Source organism: Gallus gallus, chromosome Z (genome assembly GCF_016699485.2).
Source record: "Gallus gallus isolate bGalGal1 chromosome Z, bGalGal1.mat.broiler.GRCg7b, whole genome shotgun sequence".
In the NCBI taxonomy this organism is placed as follows: Eukaryota; Metazoa; Chordata; class Aves; order Galliformes; family Phasianidae; genus Gallus; species Gallus gallus.
Genome location: NC_052572.1, coordinates 58583039 through 58604865, shown reverse-complemented (window position 1 = coordinate 58604865; position 21827 = coordinate 58583039). Strand labels below are relative to the sequence as shown.

Sequence of the window (21827 nt, the reverse complement as noted above, 5' to 3'; positions counted from 1 at the left end):
GATCACAGACACACCATGTGTGGGAACACTGGCTCCTCACTTAGCAAACCTCCTTATGTGCTGTGTTAGCACAGCATTCAGTACAGGTTTCCCATTATAGTTTTAGGAACAAATTACAGAGATTTATAGGAAGATTCGATCTCACTATGCTTAGAAAATTCTGTTGCTCTCATCTGGTATATAACAGAACAAGCCCTACTTCCAAAGTGCACAATTTGAAAAACTTAATCATCAAGGCAACTTCCATAAGCAGTCTTCTGATAAAAGACTTGCTTTACAGAGGCTCATTTTACTTGTTTGAAAAACTTGTGCAATACACTGTGCTGCTGCTGTGAATGTGGCCTGTTTGGAAGTGTCCCTGTGAGAATGTTTCCTGCACCATGACCTCCACCCAATATCAATTCTCTAAAACTGCCTTACAACAGCATTTATTTTGGGGTCATATCCCTCTGTATGCAACTTAGAAATTGGGAACACCAAAGCGCTGCATATTGCACTGAGTAGTGGAAAAAAAACAACAACAACAACATACTCCAGAAGCCTTGTGCTCAGAGTATACCCAAACCAAGCAAGAACACACAGCTTTAACTTTTCTTTAAGACATGTGAAGTGCATGAACGGAAACTTTATAGCAAGACTACTGTGTATGGCTCACAAGACACCTTTCTGCCTACCCTCCCTGCCACAGTTGAAAGGAGGATGTGAACACTCTGCTCATGACTCTTCATCTTGCAAGTCTCTGCTCTCAGCTTTCAAAGGGCAGAAAGCCAAGTCAGTTCTGTTCCTGCTTCTCAGCTGACAGTGCTTCTGGAGGGAGCCCTTCCAATGTCAAACAGAAGTCCTTAGACTGCTGCTCAGTGGACATGCAAAAAACCCACCAAACTGCCTGTCATTAATCCCAGTCCTCTCTTGCTTAAGGTCTAAACATGTTGGCAGTTCTTATATATCATCTATAGTGTTATAAATTAAATATAATCCAAGAGGAAAGGCTTTCCTAACTTACATAAACAGAACATCTACAGCAAATGAATATGTAGAGACACAGAATCATTAAGGTTGGAAAAGAGCACTAGGATCATCATGTCCAACCCAAACTCATCTGCATCATTACATCTTTCAGTGCCACATCCACATAGTTCTCAAACACCTCCAGGGACAGTGACCCCACCACTGGCCAGGGCTGCCTGTTCAATACATCACCACTCTTTCAGAGAATAATTTTTTCCTTATATCCAACTGAACACAGCAACTGAGTACAGCCTCATCAGAGCTGAGTATGGAGGGATGATCACCTCCCTGCTCCAGCTGGCTGCACTATTTCTGATACAAGCCAGAATGCCATGGTCCTTCATGTACACATCCTGAACCCTTATTTCAGCTCTGCTTATTTCCTTTATCAAAACTGCATTTTTTATTATTAGTTTTAAGTAACTGCTGCTGGATTCACAATAAGATTCTTGTTCTATTTCACTCCAATGCCTTAATTCTGATATTTTCCTCCCAATTAATATATTTTTGAATTCCAAAATTAATCTGGCAATATCGTCATTAAGTTAGGGCTGCCACAGAGCAAAGTAAATAAAGATGAGCTTTAGGAACAGATTGGCCAAACCTGGAGCCTCCCATGAACACGAGTAGAGAACAATTCAGCACCATGCCAGCACTTACTTCTTTATCCTTTCTCCAAAGGAAGCTACTTCATCAAGGATGTTCTGGACACTAACACACACCTCTTGAATGGCATACAGTTTATCCATAAATCCCTTTTTCTCACTGTCCTAAAGGAAAGAACAATAGTTATTATACAAAAAAAAAATATGTAGGAAGTATGCCATGCATTTATCCATGAAGTTTCAGAAGAGTTGCTTCATTTAGCACAGGAAAGGCAGTTATCATCCTGTGCCACATATTCCTTTCTTATACCCTGTCTCACATACCTACCATGCTCACAGAAACTCTGCCAGCCCTTCAGCACACTCTGTGCTGCCTTCAGACCGTTGGCTATGAGCACAGCAGCACAGGGGCAGCACCATCTTACTGTGTGACAGCATGTGGTACCCACCCCACAAACCTGTCCTTGTCATACTGTGCTGGATGAGTCCTTCTTATTAATATTCAAGTGTATGAAACGTACTGAAGAAATAATTCCAAGCTGTCTATCTCTAATCCCAGGCAGGCTGTAGCATCAAGTCCACAGAGCCAGAATTCAACAAAAATGCTGAATTGGATAGGCTTAAAACCAAGCATCACTCAGGCAAAAAGCCTGAAGTGTTACTCAACATTTCCAGTGGATTAATGTCATGTTATACTTCCTAGGTCAAATTTGATCAGTGCTTTCCCAAAATATGAAATGTAATAAAAATATTTCAAGATTAGCAAAAAGCAGCAAAATCTTTGATAAAAAAAAGTTGTTCAGCATTTTGCCATCACACACAACTTACTACATCAGTCTCTGTAACTGACTCCAAAGACAAGCACTTAAGAAATTATGATATGTTGTATAGCATTTTTCTTTTCTTCTCCTGATTCTTAATTAGCAATCACCACATTGGTTCCCTTATTTTGTTGACATTTTTGCTGTCTTTCTAAGCCAGACTGGATGTGGAAAATATCACTTAATACTAGATCATTGAAGTTATTCAAGTGACACAGGTTCTGCAAATATATTGTCAGAAGTTGTAAAGACGTTGAAAGAATTTAGATACGAAACACAGATTGTTGAAAAATAAACCATCATGAGGGAGAGAAAGAGAGAGAGAGCACAATAGTAAAACTACTCCCAGTGAATGCGTGTAACTTAATCCAACATGAAAAGTCAGATTCTGAAAAAGCACAACAGGTCTTTTGTTCTCAGTTAGGATTAGTAACTATTTATACCACAAATAAATATTTCTGTGGATGACCACAATCACGATCGCTAACATGAAGCACATCTAACGCTGTGCAACTGAGTGATTTTTGAAATTAATTCTTTAATATTTATTACACCCTTGAGGAATTCACTGTGAGAGTACTATCATCCTCAGATACACAGCTACTGAAGAGGTGCAGAATATATCTAATGCATTTAATTTACTAACAGGAAAGACTCTTCTATTCATTCATGTAAAACATATACTTCCAGTACTGGAGAAATGTGAAAATAATCCGTTCTCTATTCCAGCAGAAGTAGGTAATATTTCATACAGAAATCACAGATATCTTTCTGCTTTTTAAATGTATATAAGTCTCTTATTTTTCTCTATATATCTCTATATTTGTCTCTTCAGCGTAGATACACGAAGTCTGCTCTGTTATCTTGATTTATAATTGAATTGTGTGAGAAAAGAATTATGCAAATGTAGCAAAAACAGTATCCTTTGTAACACCTCTAGAACCCAAAGGACAGCTTTAAGAAGTCCTAAGGCTATTTTTCTTTAAAAATGTTTTACAAGACAAACTTGCACTTTTTTTGAAAATACATCTTTGAATCATTCCCTTAGCAAAAGCACACACACACACACACACACACACACACACACACACAAGAGCAAAACAAAGCAAACAAAAAACAAAATGGAAAGAGACAGAGAAAAGAGTCACTATTTCCATCCCCTGCACTTTCTGAATTTACAGAAAATTTGTGACATAATCCAAGGAAGAAATAGACAAAACAGCACAGGAAAGTGGAGGCAGTCAGAAGGATAAGCTCAGCTTTACTTAAACTAATTCCACATGACCTACAACTATTAGCTGTATTTTATTTCTTTCTCCAAAAATTTGTGGAGAAAATAATCTGGGCTAGGGAAAGGCTGCACTTATTTTCTTCCAGCAAGGTGCTGCATTAGCAAATACAACTTACGAGCCAACATGAGCAATCCAAGGTGCTTAATAGTCCATTTTTCAAACACTACTGATATGCCCTTTCAAAACAAAGATGGGCTGTGACTGGAATCAATTTCATCATTTGTTTGGCTACAATTGCCAAGTTTCTGGGAATAACTGCCATTTAAATAGTACATAAAACTTATTATACAAAGCTATCAACAGTTTTATTGCTATTTAATTTCCATGATTTGTTTGCTTGCAGAAGGCTTAAGGTATCTGAAAAGCAAGATGTTTGCTAGGGGATGGCTTTAACTATCAACTGTGAAAGCAATGTCAAATTGATGTTGACAGTCTGACTGGAATTTACAAAAGGGAATGAGCACAAAGTAAAGACTTGAAACCAAGTCCTCTTCCCCCTTTGCAGTAAAGTGTACATCACAGACTGATATACTGCTTGGCCAATAATAATATTTAATTCCTGTATATGGCTTTCAGCCAAAACTGTATTTTTTATTCAGTGAAGTAAAACAAATTAAATGACTTGCTCTGGGTTGTATGGAGCTGATTCACATCAAAATCTGAATACAACGCATGTTGTTTGAATCTATTTATTCAGTGCACTGTGCTTCTGGCCCCACGATAAAACAGGGTGATTTAGGAAAGGATTACACCTCTAAGCCCAAACCTCTCTCTCTTCTCTAGACTGAAGTGCATTTACTAAAGAAACATTCCAAAAGAAAGTTAAAGCAGGAAAAATAAATAAGCCAGACACAATAGTGAACTTTGCTCAAGTTAATGAAATTGAAAGAAGTGAAAAATAAGAGCTTTAAGTGATAGGAGATATTTTTAGGACAGAGAGTAAAGATCTGAATGCCGTATGATAGATAACTGTTCTGCTAATAAATTGCTGTGTTGGAGCTTATGTTAGCCAACTGTCTTGTTAATAAACTGAGATGCTGGAGAGAAAGTTATGGTCATAAAAACTAAAATCATACAAAAATCTGAGTGTTCCATCCAGAATATGAGTAAATTTTGAAACTTTGAGGAGATGTCCTCACAAAGGATCTTCCAAAAATACCCCTTGTTGTCCAAGTGAGTACGATAAAGTGCTGCTGTACAAACCAAAGTGGCTGAGGCAAAACCAGACTGATAGGAACACAGAAAGGACATCACGTCATCACTGCCTGGGACGTATATATATTCACATGGTGTGTTCTAGGGAAGTGTTATGGTCTTGTTACTTGGTCATAAGAAGATGTGCACTATTATTTGCTTGTGTCACTTACCTGTGGCTACAAAATCATTGGTGACAGTGAGGTCAGCGAGGAATCGCTCTAATCATTCCTTGGCTGCTAGTAAAAAATCTGTAAGTCTCAATTACATGAATAGTGTAGGAATACTTTGATGAGGATCACTGCAGTTTACTTCAACTAACAATTGGTCTCCAGAGCAGAGATGCCCCATCTGTGTACATGCACATCATCTCTCATTCAGAGTGTGAGCCATATGCACAGCTGCAGTATCTGGCAGACCTCTGAGCAGCAGGTCCAGAATGCTGGTAGAAAAAGCGTTAGGCAGGATTCATTAGTACTTCCTGAAGAGGGTATGGAGACAGCGGCTGTTGAATACTGTCCAAGGCCTGGTTGCTGCTCAAAAACCTGTGACTGGGGATTAATGGCCTCACCAATTACCTCCTGGGCTCTAACCTCTTTTTTTTTTTTTTCTGGGAAAGTCGCTAAGAAGAAGACAGCAAGCCTACATTAATCCATTTCTGGAGGCATTTGATCTCCTCCAGATCTTCTGAACTGCTATCAAAAGGCTTCAGACCTGGTGATGGATACGGGAGTAAGTCATTATCTTTTTATCAGGGAAATGGAAAGAGGACAGGCAACCATGATGATACTGTTATATTCAAGCAGACTTTGGAAGTGAGATCATGAGGTAAAGTTGTATGTTTTATAGGACCTGGAAAGATACACCAGGTGACCTGAAACAGGCCTCCTCCGTTATGTCTGTAATGAACAGAGAGGGTCAGGTTGTTTTAACTGTTCTTACCTCTTGAAGGATGCCACTTGTGCAGTACCATAACCATGTTATCTTGTCACTTCTGGGAAGACTCTTGAAGAGATTAAAATCCTTCAATAGGAGCTTCGCAATTTATAAGATCCCACCCTTCCATTAAGCCATCTTATAACTCTTCAGACCATATACTGTTAGTTATTTTAAATATTGACTGCATGTCACGTACCAGCATCTGCTCTCCTCTTAGCACCAATAACAACAAAAAAAGCCTAGATAGTTTTGAAACCATTCCGAAAGAGAACAATCAGAGAAGGCTCTCTACAGTGCTAGCACAATTTAATATGGACGTCATATCTCAGGGTTATCTTAGACAATTAGAATTGAGCTTTTAAACTGTGGACTGTTTTGACCTCAATACTTGTTAATGCACATTCAGTGACTGTATTTGTAAAAAGCAGATCAGTTGTTTACAGATGCTACATATTTCATCTGTAAGTACTACTTGGTAGCTTAGGTCTTTATGCGTGAATTTTACTACAGAGAACAATACATAGATAAGAGATTTGAAAATAACTGCTGATGAGCAAACAGAAATTAGGCTGAGGATTTCTAAAATACAGAGAAAACCACATCATTATTAAAAGAGTAGGGTTTTACAGAGATAAATGGTATCTGTGGTCATGATTATTAAAGAAAGAAGCAATAAAATGTTATTACATACTGAGCATTCAATATTTTAAACAGCATAAAGCAAGCACAATAGAAACCACATAAACATGTGGACGAAAACACTGATGGTTCACTGTTTATGAAGACGCCATGCCTGTGAGCATGAATATTACAACAATCTGTTCTTTCTCAAACATACAGTAAGAGTTGATAAAAATCATTTTGAACCTTCTGTGACTTTCTGGCACTACCACCTATCTAACGAATTTTTGTATATAATGAACAGCTGCAGTACTAGAACATAAATATATAATTTTTAAAAAAGTCATGATGAACAGTACTAACTCTGGGGGAAAAGGTGGTATTAAAAGCTTTCTGCAAAGTAGAAAAAAATGGCAATTTTCATGTAGTTCAAATGAAGATTTTTTTGCCAATACTTTTTATTTTCCCTTTTTTTCCTGGCTCAGTTGCACAGTATTGTCTAATTCTGGTCCTTCCTGGTCTTTACTGAACATTTTAGTACAGTGACAGCAACACTCCAGATAAAACAGGTCCATGAATACAGAAGAACTCCATATTAATTGACTTGCCATTTCACTGAAGGGCCATCTAGTAGGAGGAAACAAAAACATGAATTTTCATTGCATATAACTTTTTGGCTAATGCCTTTAGTTGTGGTGAAAAAATTAAACAATGTCAGTCAACAGTGTGCCTATCTTGACTTTAGTTTGGTATGAAGCTTAACAAATTAACAAAGTCATGGTAGTGTTAAGCATTGCAATGATGAGAATCCACCAGTCACTTTAGTTTCACTTTTGAAAATACCAGGATGCAAGGGCAGAACTCCCTGGGGAAACCTCCATGCCCCCTGGGCGGTAGCACACACTTTCCAGAACCTACAGAGAAACTGCTTGCCCAAGGGGCTCTGCTTTCCTGCTAAGAGGAGGACCCTTCCCAGCTCTGCAATCTTGCATTCAAAACATGAATCTGCAGCAATCAAGATGAAAATACTAATATGTGAGATCTATGCAAGATTATTCTTAGGAGTTGAATGTTTAAAGAAAATCATCTTGGAAGTCGTTTGAGACTGAATCCCACAGTTGTGACCAGGATGCTGACTGAAAGAACCACAAGCACTCAAAAGCAAACAACGCAATACAATCATTGTGTTATTAGCCCTGTTTCAGTTCAAGACAAATCCTGTCATGTCCAGAGGAACAACTATGAAATAATGTTCCAAAGACAATGTAGACACATGCACATTTTAAATGGTAGCTACAATTATTCAAGAAATCTATCAAATATCAATGCACTGTAGAAAGACTTCCAAACATACTGCTTATTTAATATAAATCTCCTGCATAAAAGTTCAAGCTACACTTTTGGAAAATTACTTAATGCAGAAGAACAGTTTGGCATTTGAGGCAAAACAATTTAAAAAAGAAGAAAAGAGCAGCATTTGGAAAATTTCCCTGAAAATCTTCTGGACATACAGTGGGCAAGTAGAGGTGTGTAAACCACAAATTCCATATTCTTTTGGAAGAAAATCCAGAGAAAAGCCTGATAAGACTTCGCTGCTCCTTTTCTCAGTATCTGCTTATTTTACTGAAATGAAAGAAGTCCCTCTTTGTTTATTCAGAACTACTGAAAATTTGGAAGAGATCTAAATCCGAGACATCTAATGAAGGTTGCATGGCTCCATGAATATGCAAAATTACAGTGCAGGTTAATTTGTAACAATGTTATTTTAACATCTAACCACTACAATAGCCTGTTCTACATTCATCTGAAATAAGCTCCAGCATACACAATATCTCAGAAGGAAAAAAAAAAAAAAGCACATATCTATGCTGGACCACAGTAAATTGTACTCTGAAAATTTCTGAAAATGTTCTGAAGGTTTTCATTTCTGGTATTGTACTGTAGATTACAATGATAGGAAGCAAAAGAGTTGCTCAAAGGCAAATCTTTGCATAAATGTCTTCCCCCCCCCCCCCCCCAGTAAAAGTAACTTTTGCAGCTAAGTCAAAAATATTGAAAAACTGTGTACCGTATATATATAACTGTTAATTTACGATAAATTAACATATTCAAAGTTACCAGCTTGTCTTTCATCAACTTACGTGAATTTAGTTTTGAGAAATTAATAATACATAGTCGAAAAGATAATAAATAGGGATACTGTAGGAGAAAAAGGGAAAGCAAACTATTGTTAAAATTAAATACAACATTTAGATGATTAATGTAGTGTTAGAATGATAACTGAATAAAATAAATGGCCTGAAACACAGAAGTTTGCTAGTCTTCAGGCAATATTAACATGACCACTGAGTACTCATGACATAGAAGCTATACTGGATCACAAATAATGTTGTTTACACAAAATCTTACAAACAAAGCAGAAAAAAAAGCTGAGATATCTAATTTACAGAAGATGAAAAATAGGTGTTTAATGCAATTTATGAGCTTTCCTAGAGAAACAAATAAAGTACTTTAACCAGTCAACCTAACTCATGCATTTCCCCAGACAACATCTTTTTCCTCATCATCTCCTAACTTTCACACTCTGTGTTTGGAAACTTAGAAGTGACAAGATCCACAGATGCACAAAACCCTAGGAGGAGAAAGGCTAGGAAACCTGCTGGGAATAATAAGTTTGGCAGCAAACCTACAAATCATTGTAGCACAACATTTCAGAATGCGTATGAAGTATTAAGCAAACAAGTGGATAAGTGAGCAAAAGGGGCACTCAGCAGCATCTAGCATGTGGAAGACTGAAGGAAGAGTTGGCATTCAAAACATGATGTGTCCCTGTTGAAATCAGACCCTTTTCTATACGGGCTTCCTTTTAGGAGAGGAAACAGAACACTGAAAAGACAATTGGAGAGCATCTCCCTCAAAATCCCTGATCCCTTCCTGACATTTTCACAGATGCCAGAAATCCATGTAGGATGAAATCAGTTTCAAAGCTTTGCTGGTACCAACTGACCAGAGGTGGATGTGAGTACGATGCCATCATCTCCTGCTTCCCTGATTCTGCCTTTGCCATCTAACAAATTGCGTTAGACCGTGTATGATCCCTAGAAAGGCACAGTCTGTTTAGAATAACCCATTTTATTCCCATAGTCCTTTCCAGCAGAGAAGACTAATTAGGCCTCCAAAAAAAAAAAAACCCATTAATTCTTCACTTCAGTACTACTCACAGAAGAAACAATCAGTAGCCATAATGCACTAGACTGCAAGAATCCAACAACAACTCTCATCTTCAACTTTCAGCACTTTCTGGATTATTCACTGCCTAGTAAACAAAGTTTAAATTCTTTTCAGCCCTGGTTGCAAGCTCAGTACCCATCTGCAGTCCAACAGCAGCAGGGAATAAAGCTGCTGCTGTATAATGTCTTTTTTCTCATGTGTGCCTGCTTTCCATAGATTTCATTATTTCTCCTGCATCTGCACTCATTGTCATATCTGGGGCACAGATATACTAGGTAAACAGGGAGAAGAGTTGTGAAATTTTTATCATCATTGAAACAACTGGCTGGGAGGATATACTGCATTTAACTTTTTCCAAAGAAAGCAAGAAAGAGAGTAGATGCCACTCCTCCAGAAAAAGCTTGACACTATTCCATCCTGACAGTTTGAAATTAAACACACAAGCAATTCAGGTATTTAGGCTTTGTGGCCTATCAGTTAGCAAACAGACCACAGCAAGCACCTGCACTGGACTAAAACAGCTTCTGTAAATCGTCATATTTGTGTTGGATGATACTTAGGAGCACCCAGACTACACTAAAGTTATTTGCAATTAAACATGCAGATGGACTGTTTGTGCACTCTGTTGCAGAGCAGTCAGCAGTGAATCCACACACAAAAGCAAGCAGAGGTCAAGCAGACACTTAGACAACCCCAGATGGTTTTCAGGCACAAGGAGAATTGTGGTTTACTGGACAGCTCCTTCTTCCTAACAGTTCTTAATGACTTTTCCTTCCATTAGCCTGTCTGTTCTCATTCTGAACCTAAGAAAGCCTTAAGCACTGCTGTGAGTAGTTAAACCATTTCACCCGAAGTTCCTTCAGAGCCTTTGGGCAAACACCACTCAGTCTCCCATAATTTGATATTGCTCATTTTGCTGATTCATTCTATAACTTCTTTTACTGACACTCGTTCTTTGAAGCAGATTCTCTGTCACAGTCCCTATGAAAACCTCTGTGAGCTCTTCCACAAGGAATACGTATGTAAGAAATAAGGAGTAGGGCTTAAATTCAAGGTCCCCACACAGGTTGCTCTTCAAGTACCATACACAGGGCTGTCTGAAGCTTTAAAATTATTTGTGACTGATTTCTTCAAACTTTACAGAATTTAAAATTATTTGTGCAATCAATACTGGGAAAGCAAATAATAATTTACACTGTTCTCAGAAGAAATCTTTCAAAGTGCTCCTAAAACAAATAGGATATTAAAGTAATGAAGCCAGGAGAAAGAGGTAAAAGAGTATAAGTATTTCAAAAGATTAATAGTGAGCTATCATAGAAATTGATACCAGACGTGATGTTATTTAATATATTTATTAATTCACATCAAAAAGAAGGAAGGTTAAACTGCCAAATTTATAGGTGGCAGGATTACTTACGGAGGCAACGTCAAATTTCTGAGGAATATAACCAACTTAAATGGATGACCGATACTAATGATTTTACTTTACCTAATTCCACTATATAATATGTTGAGATAATCTCAGCTGATATACTGAATTTAAGTTTAAAAACAAACAAACAAACTAAACAACAACAACAAACAAACAAGCAAACAAAAAACAGAAAACCAGATCCAGAAAAAAATCAGAGAGGAGCTACTGAAATCATAAGAATTCGGTGAAGAAAAATAAGACAGTAAGCAACAGAAAGTACTATTACATTTTCATTTACGCAGAAGATTAATGAACACAGTCAAGATATTCAAAACAATGAACGGTTTAGAGAAAGGAAATTGATACTCTTAATTATTCTCATAAGGCAATAGTGAGAAACATTCTGTGAACTTGATAGGCAGCAGAGGTAAACTGATACAAGTAAATTTTCTATTCACACAACACAAAATTTACTGGTGGAACTCACTGCCAAAACAGCACTAATAGGAAAAGCTCATTAAAATTAACAGCAGAATTAACTATAGAGATATTTTTCTATGAAGAAGATGATCAGCGTAGAATGTAGAACAACTACTCATCATTTCAGACAAAAATACAATACAGTTAAAACCTCTGATGGAACTCATATAGTCTTTGAGACAGAATGGAGAGTAGAAGTCATCATGAAAATTAAGTATGTAGTATGAATATATGAGCTGAAATCTTTCCTGCTTATTACTGAAATACTGTGCCTTTGTTAAAAGGTCTCAAACTTGTAACATAAATACCAGTAATTGATGGACAGAATTACAAAGGTGCTGACATTGTAGCCAAGAAATACTGAGAAATAACGTCTGCTGCTTTCTAAAAGGGATTGCACAGATGTGAACAATAAAAAAACTCCTCTGCTTTTTCAGTTTCTATGAACAGTGAAAACAGAACTTCCAAAACCTGCCTGAACAAATGGAGTCACATAAATGCTTTTCAGCCACAGCTCTGACATCTAGAAGGGGAAAAAGAACCAAAAGAACAAAAACAAAAACAAAACAAAACAAAAACTACCTTCAAATTCTATATTTCCCATCTCAGAAGAATAAACAATCTTATCATGTTTTTTTTTTCCAATTATGAAAATTAGAGCTATGAGAATGATTGGCATAATCATGATCATAGCATTATTCACTGATATCAATAGTTAGGTCCTAACAGTTATTTTATGTCTCTTTCTCTTGAAGTCTGCCAACACATGCTTTGAAATAGATTAATTTTTATTACATGCTTGTACAAGAGCATGTATGAAAACACATATTTAAGATCTCCAGCACACTAAGGGAGGAGGGGAAATCAGAATATCTTCAACACAATCTCAAGCTAAAAATCACCTGAGAACCTCTGCTCTGTGTATAAAAACACAGCAGCAGTTTCCTTAGAGCTTGCTTACTTTTCACTTCCACAGCATAGAAATCAGCTCTTACCAGTCAGTAGTGCCCCAAAAATTCAGTAGGAAATTCTTCCTCGTCCTCTGAACAGAGCTGTACTCCCACCACAACCCCCAGCAGCTTTGGTGAAGCCAGCACTCAGAACCTAAAGCTCTTTCACAGCATCGTGCTGTTTGGTCTCAGCCCAGAGATTTCATTTCTTTGTATTAACTTTAGTGTTTTTGATTCCTGTGCAGTGGGAAATACTAATGAATGCAGTGGAAAATATTAACATTGTGTTACACGGGAGAAAAATGGAGGGAATTCACTAACAAGGCTTATTGGAAAACAGGGGAGCACAGAAGTGTGTAGCATGCAAAGCACTTCTCCCGAGCACCTGTAAGCACCTGTGAAATGCCCCTGCAAGTTATGCTAAAGCGAAGGGAATACAAGGAGGCTACCGTGGCAACTGGAGATGGCACACCTGATTGCGCTCTCTTCCATGGATTTGTTTGAGCTTGCTCCATGCTGGAGGGAGATGGATGGAGCTCTTTATTAGCAGAAGTATTAATATTAATAAGTGACAATGCCAATAGTATTAATAATTAATAATAACGATCATTATTACTATGGCTTTTTTGTTGCTTACCCCAGGAAGGGCCAGGGGACCTCTCAAGGAGAGCCTGGTGGGTCCAGCACTCCCAGCATAGGAGCCTAGCTTTAGGCAGGGCCGGAAAGCCCATTAGCTTCACCAGAGAAGGTGGATGAATAAAAAGTAATGCAGGGCTACATTAACAATTACCTCTGAGCATGCCAGAAAACAAAGCAAGCCTAGTAAAACCAGCGAAGTTAGTACCAGATAGGTACTATCTCTCCGAAAAAATAGTATAAAAAGGCAGCTACCTTCTTCACAGCTGGTGATTGTTATTAGTTTTTGCCTTTCATTCACATGAGTTTTACTGACTTTCCTAACCTGGTGCCTTATCCTGTTCTTAGCTGTATTTTGCAAATGCATAAACACCCCATTGTGTGTGATGCACCATCTTGTAGAGCACTGCACCACTGCATGCATCCCAGCTTCAAGAGGGATGAGATCTGCTCAATGGCAAGAGACTATTATTTAATAGTCTTTCACACGCTCAATTTTTTCCAACTTCTTTATGCCATTTATGTGTCTGAATATGTTTGCTAAATCCAATCAAGGTATTGCGCAGAGCTTCCCCTCCCCCATCTTCCCTAATATTACAGAGGAAATTAAAGGTATAGTAAATAGAAAGAATTTTATTATCATTAGGGGTAAGACCCAAACTATTAATCTGAAATATTATTAGAAAACTATGTACCAATCTCATCCAGTACTCAATTTTCCTTACTGTTCCTATAAATGTTACTCTCAATACACATTTAAAAAAGCTCAGCCACCATTTAAGTGGCTTAAAGAGAGATCTAAATCTGTAAAACAGTAGTGATAACTAAATGCTACAAATTATTTATAGTTTAAAGTGAAGGCAATTTAGCATATCTAAGCACAGCTCCAATTTCCTCCTTGAGTAGCAGAAGAATTGTACATAGAAAAAAGGAGGGAGAAAGAAGAAAATAACTAATTTGGTAGCATAAAAACCTGTCAAAGTACTAACAGAATGTAACCTGGCTGATGTATCTGGCTTTATAGTCTTGCGCAAGGGTTCTGGCTACCTTCTGCAAACCACAATTGTCCTTACATCCTCTGGTTAGGATGTATCTCTGAAGTAAGACATTTGTACTGGCTCAGAAGAAATGCATGATGACTGGATTGTATCAACATTTCCAAAGGAATGGAATAACACTGCACAGTGAGGTAGTAGAGTTACGCTGTCGTGTTCCCTGTGCTTAGCTAACCTCTCTCTATATAAATGATGGAAAAGGAAAAGTGAGATATTAGTAGAACATAATTTTTACACTATTTCTTTCTGTTTCACTTCATCCTTGAGGAAAGAAACCCTTTTTGACTTGCGTGAAGACATTACAGACCTTGTCATTGCAAAAGGTCTTACTAAAAAAAGTTTCAAGAAAAGGAATATTGAAATAAGAACTCAGTGACTTTAATTTTCTATAGGGTGCAATCCCACAGATTTCAGACTCTAATTTTACCTTTCAGTACCTTTTTAAAAGAAAACATAGTATATTCTGAACATTATTCATGTTCAGATTGTGAAAATGAACTCTTCCAACGCAGCTCCTAGGCCTCCTTCCTTTCTCTTCCTAGGAAATTAACAGGAAGTATAGAAACCATCCTGGATGTTCAAATCCTGATACTGACTTTGGGAATCATTATGATCAAAGATAGTTAAGACATGCTTTCAAATAGTAGTACAGATTTTTATCATAATTCTGACAGTGGCAATTGGATGGTAAACAGGAATGGTAAATTTTGTGATCTATAAATAGTCTGGGGCTTTAACTTAAAAAGCCCTCCGTTTTACAATGGGCAGTAGACACAGTATATGTGATACTGACTGATGTCAGTGGTCCTAAGGGTTAATCAAGTACCCTCTGAGTTTCTCTGAATGTGAGAATAATCCTGCCTGTTTGGCCACTTCCTTCTTTGAGTCTGCTCTGTCATTTACAGAGAATAGAAGATTAAAACAATAGTAATTATCAGAATCAATTTCCTCTTCAGTTTATAACACACTAGTATCCTTCATTGCTCTCTTAATTTGCCACGATTGTTGGAAAACAAATGTTACTGGAACAGTAAGATCATTAGATAATTCCCTTAACAGTCTAAGGATTACTTTCATGCATTACCCCAAAATAGTCTTTAGAAATGCCTCATGTTTAGTTTTTAAGTGCTGATTCTGGTTGCTGGAACCTTTTCTAATGAATGCCCACTATCTGATAGACTATAAACAATTCATTCTAATTCCCTCCTCATGTACTCTGGATATATTTTTTCCCTGCCATTCTTTTCTTTTTTCAAGTTGTGGAAATCTCTCGTTCTCATTAAGCTTTTTACCGTGTGAATGTGAACCCTTTTTTTTGCTCTCCTTACCTCTTTGCATAAAAAGTCCTAATGGTCCTCGTAATCAGGTTCTGTCAATTTCCTCTTCTTCTTCTTTTATTTTTATTTTTTTCATTTTCATTACAAGTTTGTCATAACCTTTGATCTTCAAGTATTCTCACGAAGATACACAAACAGGCATTTTTTCTTCCCAAATAATTTGTGAACACAGATCACTTAGCATTTCTGAACTTAAAACTGTTTGGTGAATTTGTGGGACAAAAATAATCCCTTTGGTACAGAATTGTATTCACTTGGCCACAATTTCCAGGTTGCTGTGTGCTCATTTTCTTAGACATGATTTGCCCGAATCATATCTATACTTTTAAAATGCTTTACAAATACAGAGCTCTACAGACAATTTGCTAGTGAATTCTTCATTGCGCTCGCTAAGTGAAACACAATGGACTACACAGCCATGTTCCTTCTTTTCTTCTCCCTCCCTTCCCTGTATGTTTTCCTTTGACTCACTTAGCCCATATTTTCTTAAAGAGTTTCTACACAGTCCTGCTCCTTATTAAACAATAATTTCATAAAATGATGAATGCTTCTGATGAATTGCAGAAGTGAACAAAAATCATAGAAATTCACAGGCTTCCCGTCCACATCCCCCCACCGCCCTCCCCGGAGTCCCGCAGCATGCTTAGCCAACAACTGGAGATAGGTAGGAGAAGAAATATTTAGTGGAAAGTAAGTTCACTCTAGCTCAGGGCATGTGTACAGTCTTCTGAATGTTAGCAATCTGAAACCACATTCTAACCATCTTAGAATTAAAAAGAGAACAAAGAAAAACCTTTGCAAAACGTTCCTATGCACTTGAGGTACTTCCAGTAACATTTGTTAATGGCCTGGGAGAACAATATTAAAACTTTTTCCCCCAAAAAACTTCAAAACTCAATAGACTCTGCCTCTCTGAGGTGACGTCTGAACTCCTTTTCAAAATGATAATTTGGAGAAACAGTACATGTTGGACTTTCCCTGGATAACTCTTCCTGTGGGCTACCAAGAAAGCTCACACTGTTCTTTGACTACACCAGTAGAGAAAGCCACATAGTGTTGAATTACTATAAAAGATACTTATCAGGGATTTTTTTTTTTTTTTTTTTTTTTTTGTGGGAGGCCTTGAATCTGTGGGCTAGAAAGCCACTTTGCATGACTGAATTTTGTGATAAGTCAGATGGAAGGAGATCTGGTAAACACTAATGTGAATCAATTATTTATAGTTTCTTTGTTCTTGTAGGGAGTGAGAGGTTGCAAACCCCACCCTTTGAGCTATCACCTAAAACCTCACAGTTCCTCTAAGTGCAATCCATTTCTGCAACAGCAGATGTGAAACCAAAGGAACTGAAATGCTTAAGTTTAGGAGCATGACGAGTCATGTAAAGAGAACAGTCAAAGACAGCCCAAGGGGCCTTAGTTAGCTTCGTGCCTCAAGTTTCTTCCCTCAAGCACCAGTAATTACATTTCTGACTAGGTTATTTTGAAAAACACCTGCAATCTTGTTTGAATACAATTGTTGGTAAGCTATTCTAGTTCCTATCCATGATCTGTAGGCATTGGTTTGCCTTTGCAAACCAACAGAAAAAATCAATATGCAGCTGCGTTTTGAACACTTTAAGTCTATTTTCAAATAAACAGACAAAATTCCACTCAGGAAAAAAACACATCAGCACTACCAGGAAATGCCAGTTCTGTATTTAGGCTCTATGCCTTCAAAATTCAGCATTAAACTTTAAAACAATAATAACAAAAACACCAAAAACAAACAAACAAACATGGTGTTAGGACACATTCTCTTCTGTATCAATATAATCTGAGAAAGATGAGTGAGAAAGACTGATCAGTATAACAAATGTTTTAAGAAATTATTTAGTAACAATGTGGCTCTTGGGCTACATTATATAAAGTAATTTTCGATAATATATCTTTAAGCTTTCCCTGAACAGATGACAAAATCTTAGCTTTTAACAGACTGTCCAGAAACCACAACTATTACTATGCCAACCATTCCTTTATCAAAATGCATGGGTGTATATTATACTTAAGAATAAACAGCTGAGTAAACTGTTTCTTGATCTTCATTATATGCTACGTATTGATCTAAAATATTGAGGCAGCATTTGTTCTTTGAGAGTGGAAAGGAGAAGAGCAGACACTTCTCAGAATAATCATGAAAATGTTTTGGTGTACTTACACATATTTCCAATTCACCCCCGAAGTTTTAAACAACCCATTGAGAAATCAGTCTTTTACGCAGCAGCAGAGAAAGTACACTGAAGGATTTCTCCTTTTTCCATCCCTACTGATAATTAAAATGCTAACCAAGCTACAATCGAAGACCAATAAAAACCTTTTCCATAGCTGAATTTAAATTATTGCCAATACCACATATTAAAGAAATAACAAAACACAGTTGTATATGCTGAAGGCAAGAGGAATTAAAACATTTTTAGTATAAAATACCAAAAAAGCACATCTGCTGAGCAACTGATCTTAAATTACTATTTCTGATTAAAAGAAAGCTTTAGATGGTGTTTTGACTTTTTCACACTGTTAAAGTAAAACAGAAAGCAATACTTTTTTGACAAAACATTTTTTTCCTCATACTTCTGTACTACTTAGATGCCATTAGGTATCTGTTACATTAAATTAATGAGTGGTGTCCATTTCACTTTTCTAAGCTTGTTAGTCTTCAGAACAAAAACAGCTCGCTAACATACAACCCATGTTTCCCATCTTGGACTTTGTTACTATAGCACTCAAGCAGAAAAACAAAACATAAAAAGTGAAAGGAAGTAGGAGCGAAAAGGAAAAAGACAATACTTCATAATATTTATTATCTCGTATACTTTTTGAAATGTGTGAAAATAATCCGGAAGCATTCTTCAGCTCAATTACTTACAAATAACTTATCAGTAGAATCGAGTAAGTCTGTCAGTTGTGCAAGTTTATTTTTCCATGTGCTATCTCAAGATAAGCAGGTCTGTAATATTAGATTTCCACTGACATAATTGTGCATGAACTCTGATCTGATTTAGTATTACATGGTGCAAAAGGTGACACATTTTTTTTTACTATAGCCCATTAGAACAGGAAAGGAATTGCCAGCGTATGAAATCTGAGGAGTCTGATTGAAAGACTGTGAGACTTTGAGGTCAACACAGTGGAAAAGTAACTTGCTCAGCTACCCCAGGCACTAAGCACAGTGACAAGCAAACCAAATACCTAGTGTAGTTACTTAGCTGGACAATCAATAAAAACACTGCATTATCAGACTGCTACAGCTGTATTTTAACCTATCGTATTACCTCATCTGTCCCCAAACCAGTCAAACATACATTTGCTGATCATGCAGATAACACAGATACCACTCCAGTCCTTAAGTCACACATAATACTAAGCCAGAGTGGTAAAACAACCATTTATTACCTTTCCATTTGCCATAAATTCTAATTTTCAACTCTCTCTAAACGGTACGCTAAAGGCTATCTTCAAAGCATTACAGAGACAGTGATGCCAATCACTCCAAAATTAAGCCATGTGAGATCTGAGGCTGGCTCTGGACATGCCCATGCAACCAGCCTTTGCTTCCCAGTGTGCACCTGCCCAAGGCCTGATGGCCTCTCCCTGCCTCCTCTTGCAATTCCTTGTGGCATCTTTGCCCACTTACTGTCACAGCATATCCTGCTCCTGGCCCATGTTGTCTGCATTTTGTTTTTTTTTGTGTCATATCTCCTTCTTCCTGTCCTAGCTCCTGCTGAAGGCCCTTCACGCAGAGCTGCTCCCACAAGGTTCACAGCTGAGTACATGTCTTCAAAGAAATGTTAAGGAACCCAAACAAGAGGCAGGTCCAGCAGTTAGGCCAGCACTGGACCCAGTTAGACTCAATACCAGGCCACAGCAGCCATGGCAGGGCCTGGTCCACCACTCAAAAAATACCAAAACCAAGAAGCTACGGAAACAAAGTGCCAAAGGGCTGCTTTATCCTCTATCCCCCAGAAATGGAGGAAGAGATGTAGGATGGAAGAATGGACAGAAGCCTTCTTCTGCAGAGAAGTTGTCTGACCTGTTAGTACTCAAATATGCCTTTTTTCTCCAAAAGACAAACATACTGCAAGGCAGCAGAACAGAAGACACCTGGTAGAAGAACTCCAGTGGGAACGTCTCCAGACACGTAAAGTCTGTACACTGGGAGCTGCATGTCCATGAGCATCTTCCGGGATGCATGAAAAACATTACCCCTTTCTGAATAGAAGCATATCTGAAGGTTTCTAAAGTAGATGATCACAGCAGTTCATTTAGATGATCAACTGTCCTGCTAAACTGCCATACCTTTGCATCTTTTATAGTAGGAATCAGTGAATGCATCTACAGAAGTAAAAGAAAGAATAAAGCTGAATACATGCTTCAATTGTCCACACAATTTATATACATCCAGTTTACCTGTTTCTCTGCCACAGATTACTCCCTGCAATTCTGCCTTTGCAAACTCTGCTGCACACTGCCAACTTTGTCCTTCCATATCACACTCATCTGGGAGAAGGTTTGCACATAAATTCTTTGGGACAAGGATGCCCATTTCATTTTGCCAGGATTATATTTCCTGGATGATCTATCCAGCACACTCTTCACTGATCCACACATCAACATTAAGAAAGCAATGTAAAATCTCCTGACACATTCAAACTGCACACAAAATACATTCAAATTATTTGCAAAAATTTGCAATTTATTTTCCCAGAATCCTGCATCTGTCTGCAATATCTCATCAACTGTCCTGCCAAATTTTTGTAGCTCATATTGCACTTTTTCTTACAAGCATTTCAGTGAAACAAAAAGCACCTGCTGGCTTTAAAGGCAGAGTTTCAGCTGGGTTGTATAAATGCATACTTTCAGTTGGACTGTGCTGAAACCTTCAGCTGCAAATCACATCTGAAAACACAGACTGTGACATGCTATCCATTTTGCAGAGAGACACATTACTGGGTATCATCATCTTCTGCCACTCCTTCATTTACACGCATGTATGCTGTGTCAGGCACTCAACCCACTACAAGGGACAGGGTCCACACAGCATTCACACTAACACATCTCAAACCATCTCACTCTTCTAACAGGCTTCCAAATTTGTGTCTTACCCATTAAACATCTCTGCCTTCTGTGGGACTTCAATGAAGACCTGTTCTATATCATGCACAATACGTTTGGCTGTAGAACAAGCTCAAGAAGTATCTCTAAGACAAGCATTTAAGCTTCTCTTTGGAAGGATAAAGTGGAAGACTAAAGTAAACCTAATGAAGTATCTAAAGGGCTGACAAATACTCAAGTATAGGAGATAGAGATGCTTGCCTACAGTAACAGGCAGTTTGTGACAGTGGCTTAAACTCTTATCTCACGAGTCTGTGTGGAAAATTACATTAAAAAAATAGGTTAGAGAATGGTTAATGGCCTGTTCTCCCTGCATTTGAAGCCATATGACAAATGCCTTTGCAGCTAAGGTGCCAAACAATCTGCCTGACAATAAAGCTTTGGCTCTTCGCTGAGTCACTGAGAAGACCATGTAGATGCCTTTCCTACACTTTATTTCTTATAGATATTTTTTGAGGAACTTGGTAAAAACAGACCTTTGCCTAGTCTCAAACACTTTAAATTGGCTTAGTTATGTTAAGGTTAGAGGAAAAACGTAGGACAAAATTATGTCACATTCTGAAACAGCTAACATAATTAAGACATATTCTTCATTTGATTTAATGATTCATTGAATTATACTTGGATTACTTAATAAGTGAAGAACATTACCCACACTATATTAGTCACAGGTGAAAAAAACTCACATACATGGAGGAGTGTAATTCATTCGATAGTTTATAGACTCACAGTCCTCCAGAGACAATTTCACACACCTTGGGCACCAAACTTTAAAGACAAATCTCAGGTTCTGATCTCATTAATTTGTTTTACTCCACTAATTTTGATAGCATTGCAAGAGTGCACTGGGAGAAGCAGCCTGATCTTGCTAAAACTGAATCTGTGAGAAGGCTTTCAGTCACCTGTTTGCAAAGGTGCACACTCTGATCACAAAGTGCATTTGATGCCCTTATCCTGAATAGGATGAAGTTGATTTCTGGGGAAGTGCCCGTGTGAAAGGTCCACATGATATAAGGTACATCCAGACTATTGTAGGTCCATGGCTGAGAAGAGGGATGACTGAAAGTTCAAATAGAATCAGCTGATATTCCAGTTT

The 21827-nt window shown here is 37.7% G+C and overlaps 1 protein-coding gene across 5 annotated transcripts in view; it reads right to left on the bottom strand.

Moving 5' to 3' along the window:
* Positions 1–21827, bottom strand: part of MCTP1 (multiple C2 and transmembrane domain containing 1) — a 265491-nt gene that overhangs the window by 8176 nt on the left and 235488 nt on the right. For 3 of the 5 annotated variants that reach the window (XM_040655736.2, XM_015280543.4, XM_025145168.3), the window contains 2 exons: positions 5863–5925; positions 1669–1778 (listed from right to left, as the gene is read on the bottom strand). In XM_040655736.2, coding sequence (XP_040511670.1) covers positions 1669–1778; positions 5863–5925 — 173 coding nt within the window. Of the gene's footprint in view, positions 1–1668; positions 1779–5862; positions 7108–21827 lie in introns of those variants that run through there. The other 2 variants (XR_006932340.1, XM_040655735.2) reach the window with 2 other exon arrangements.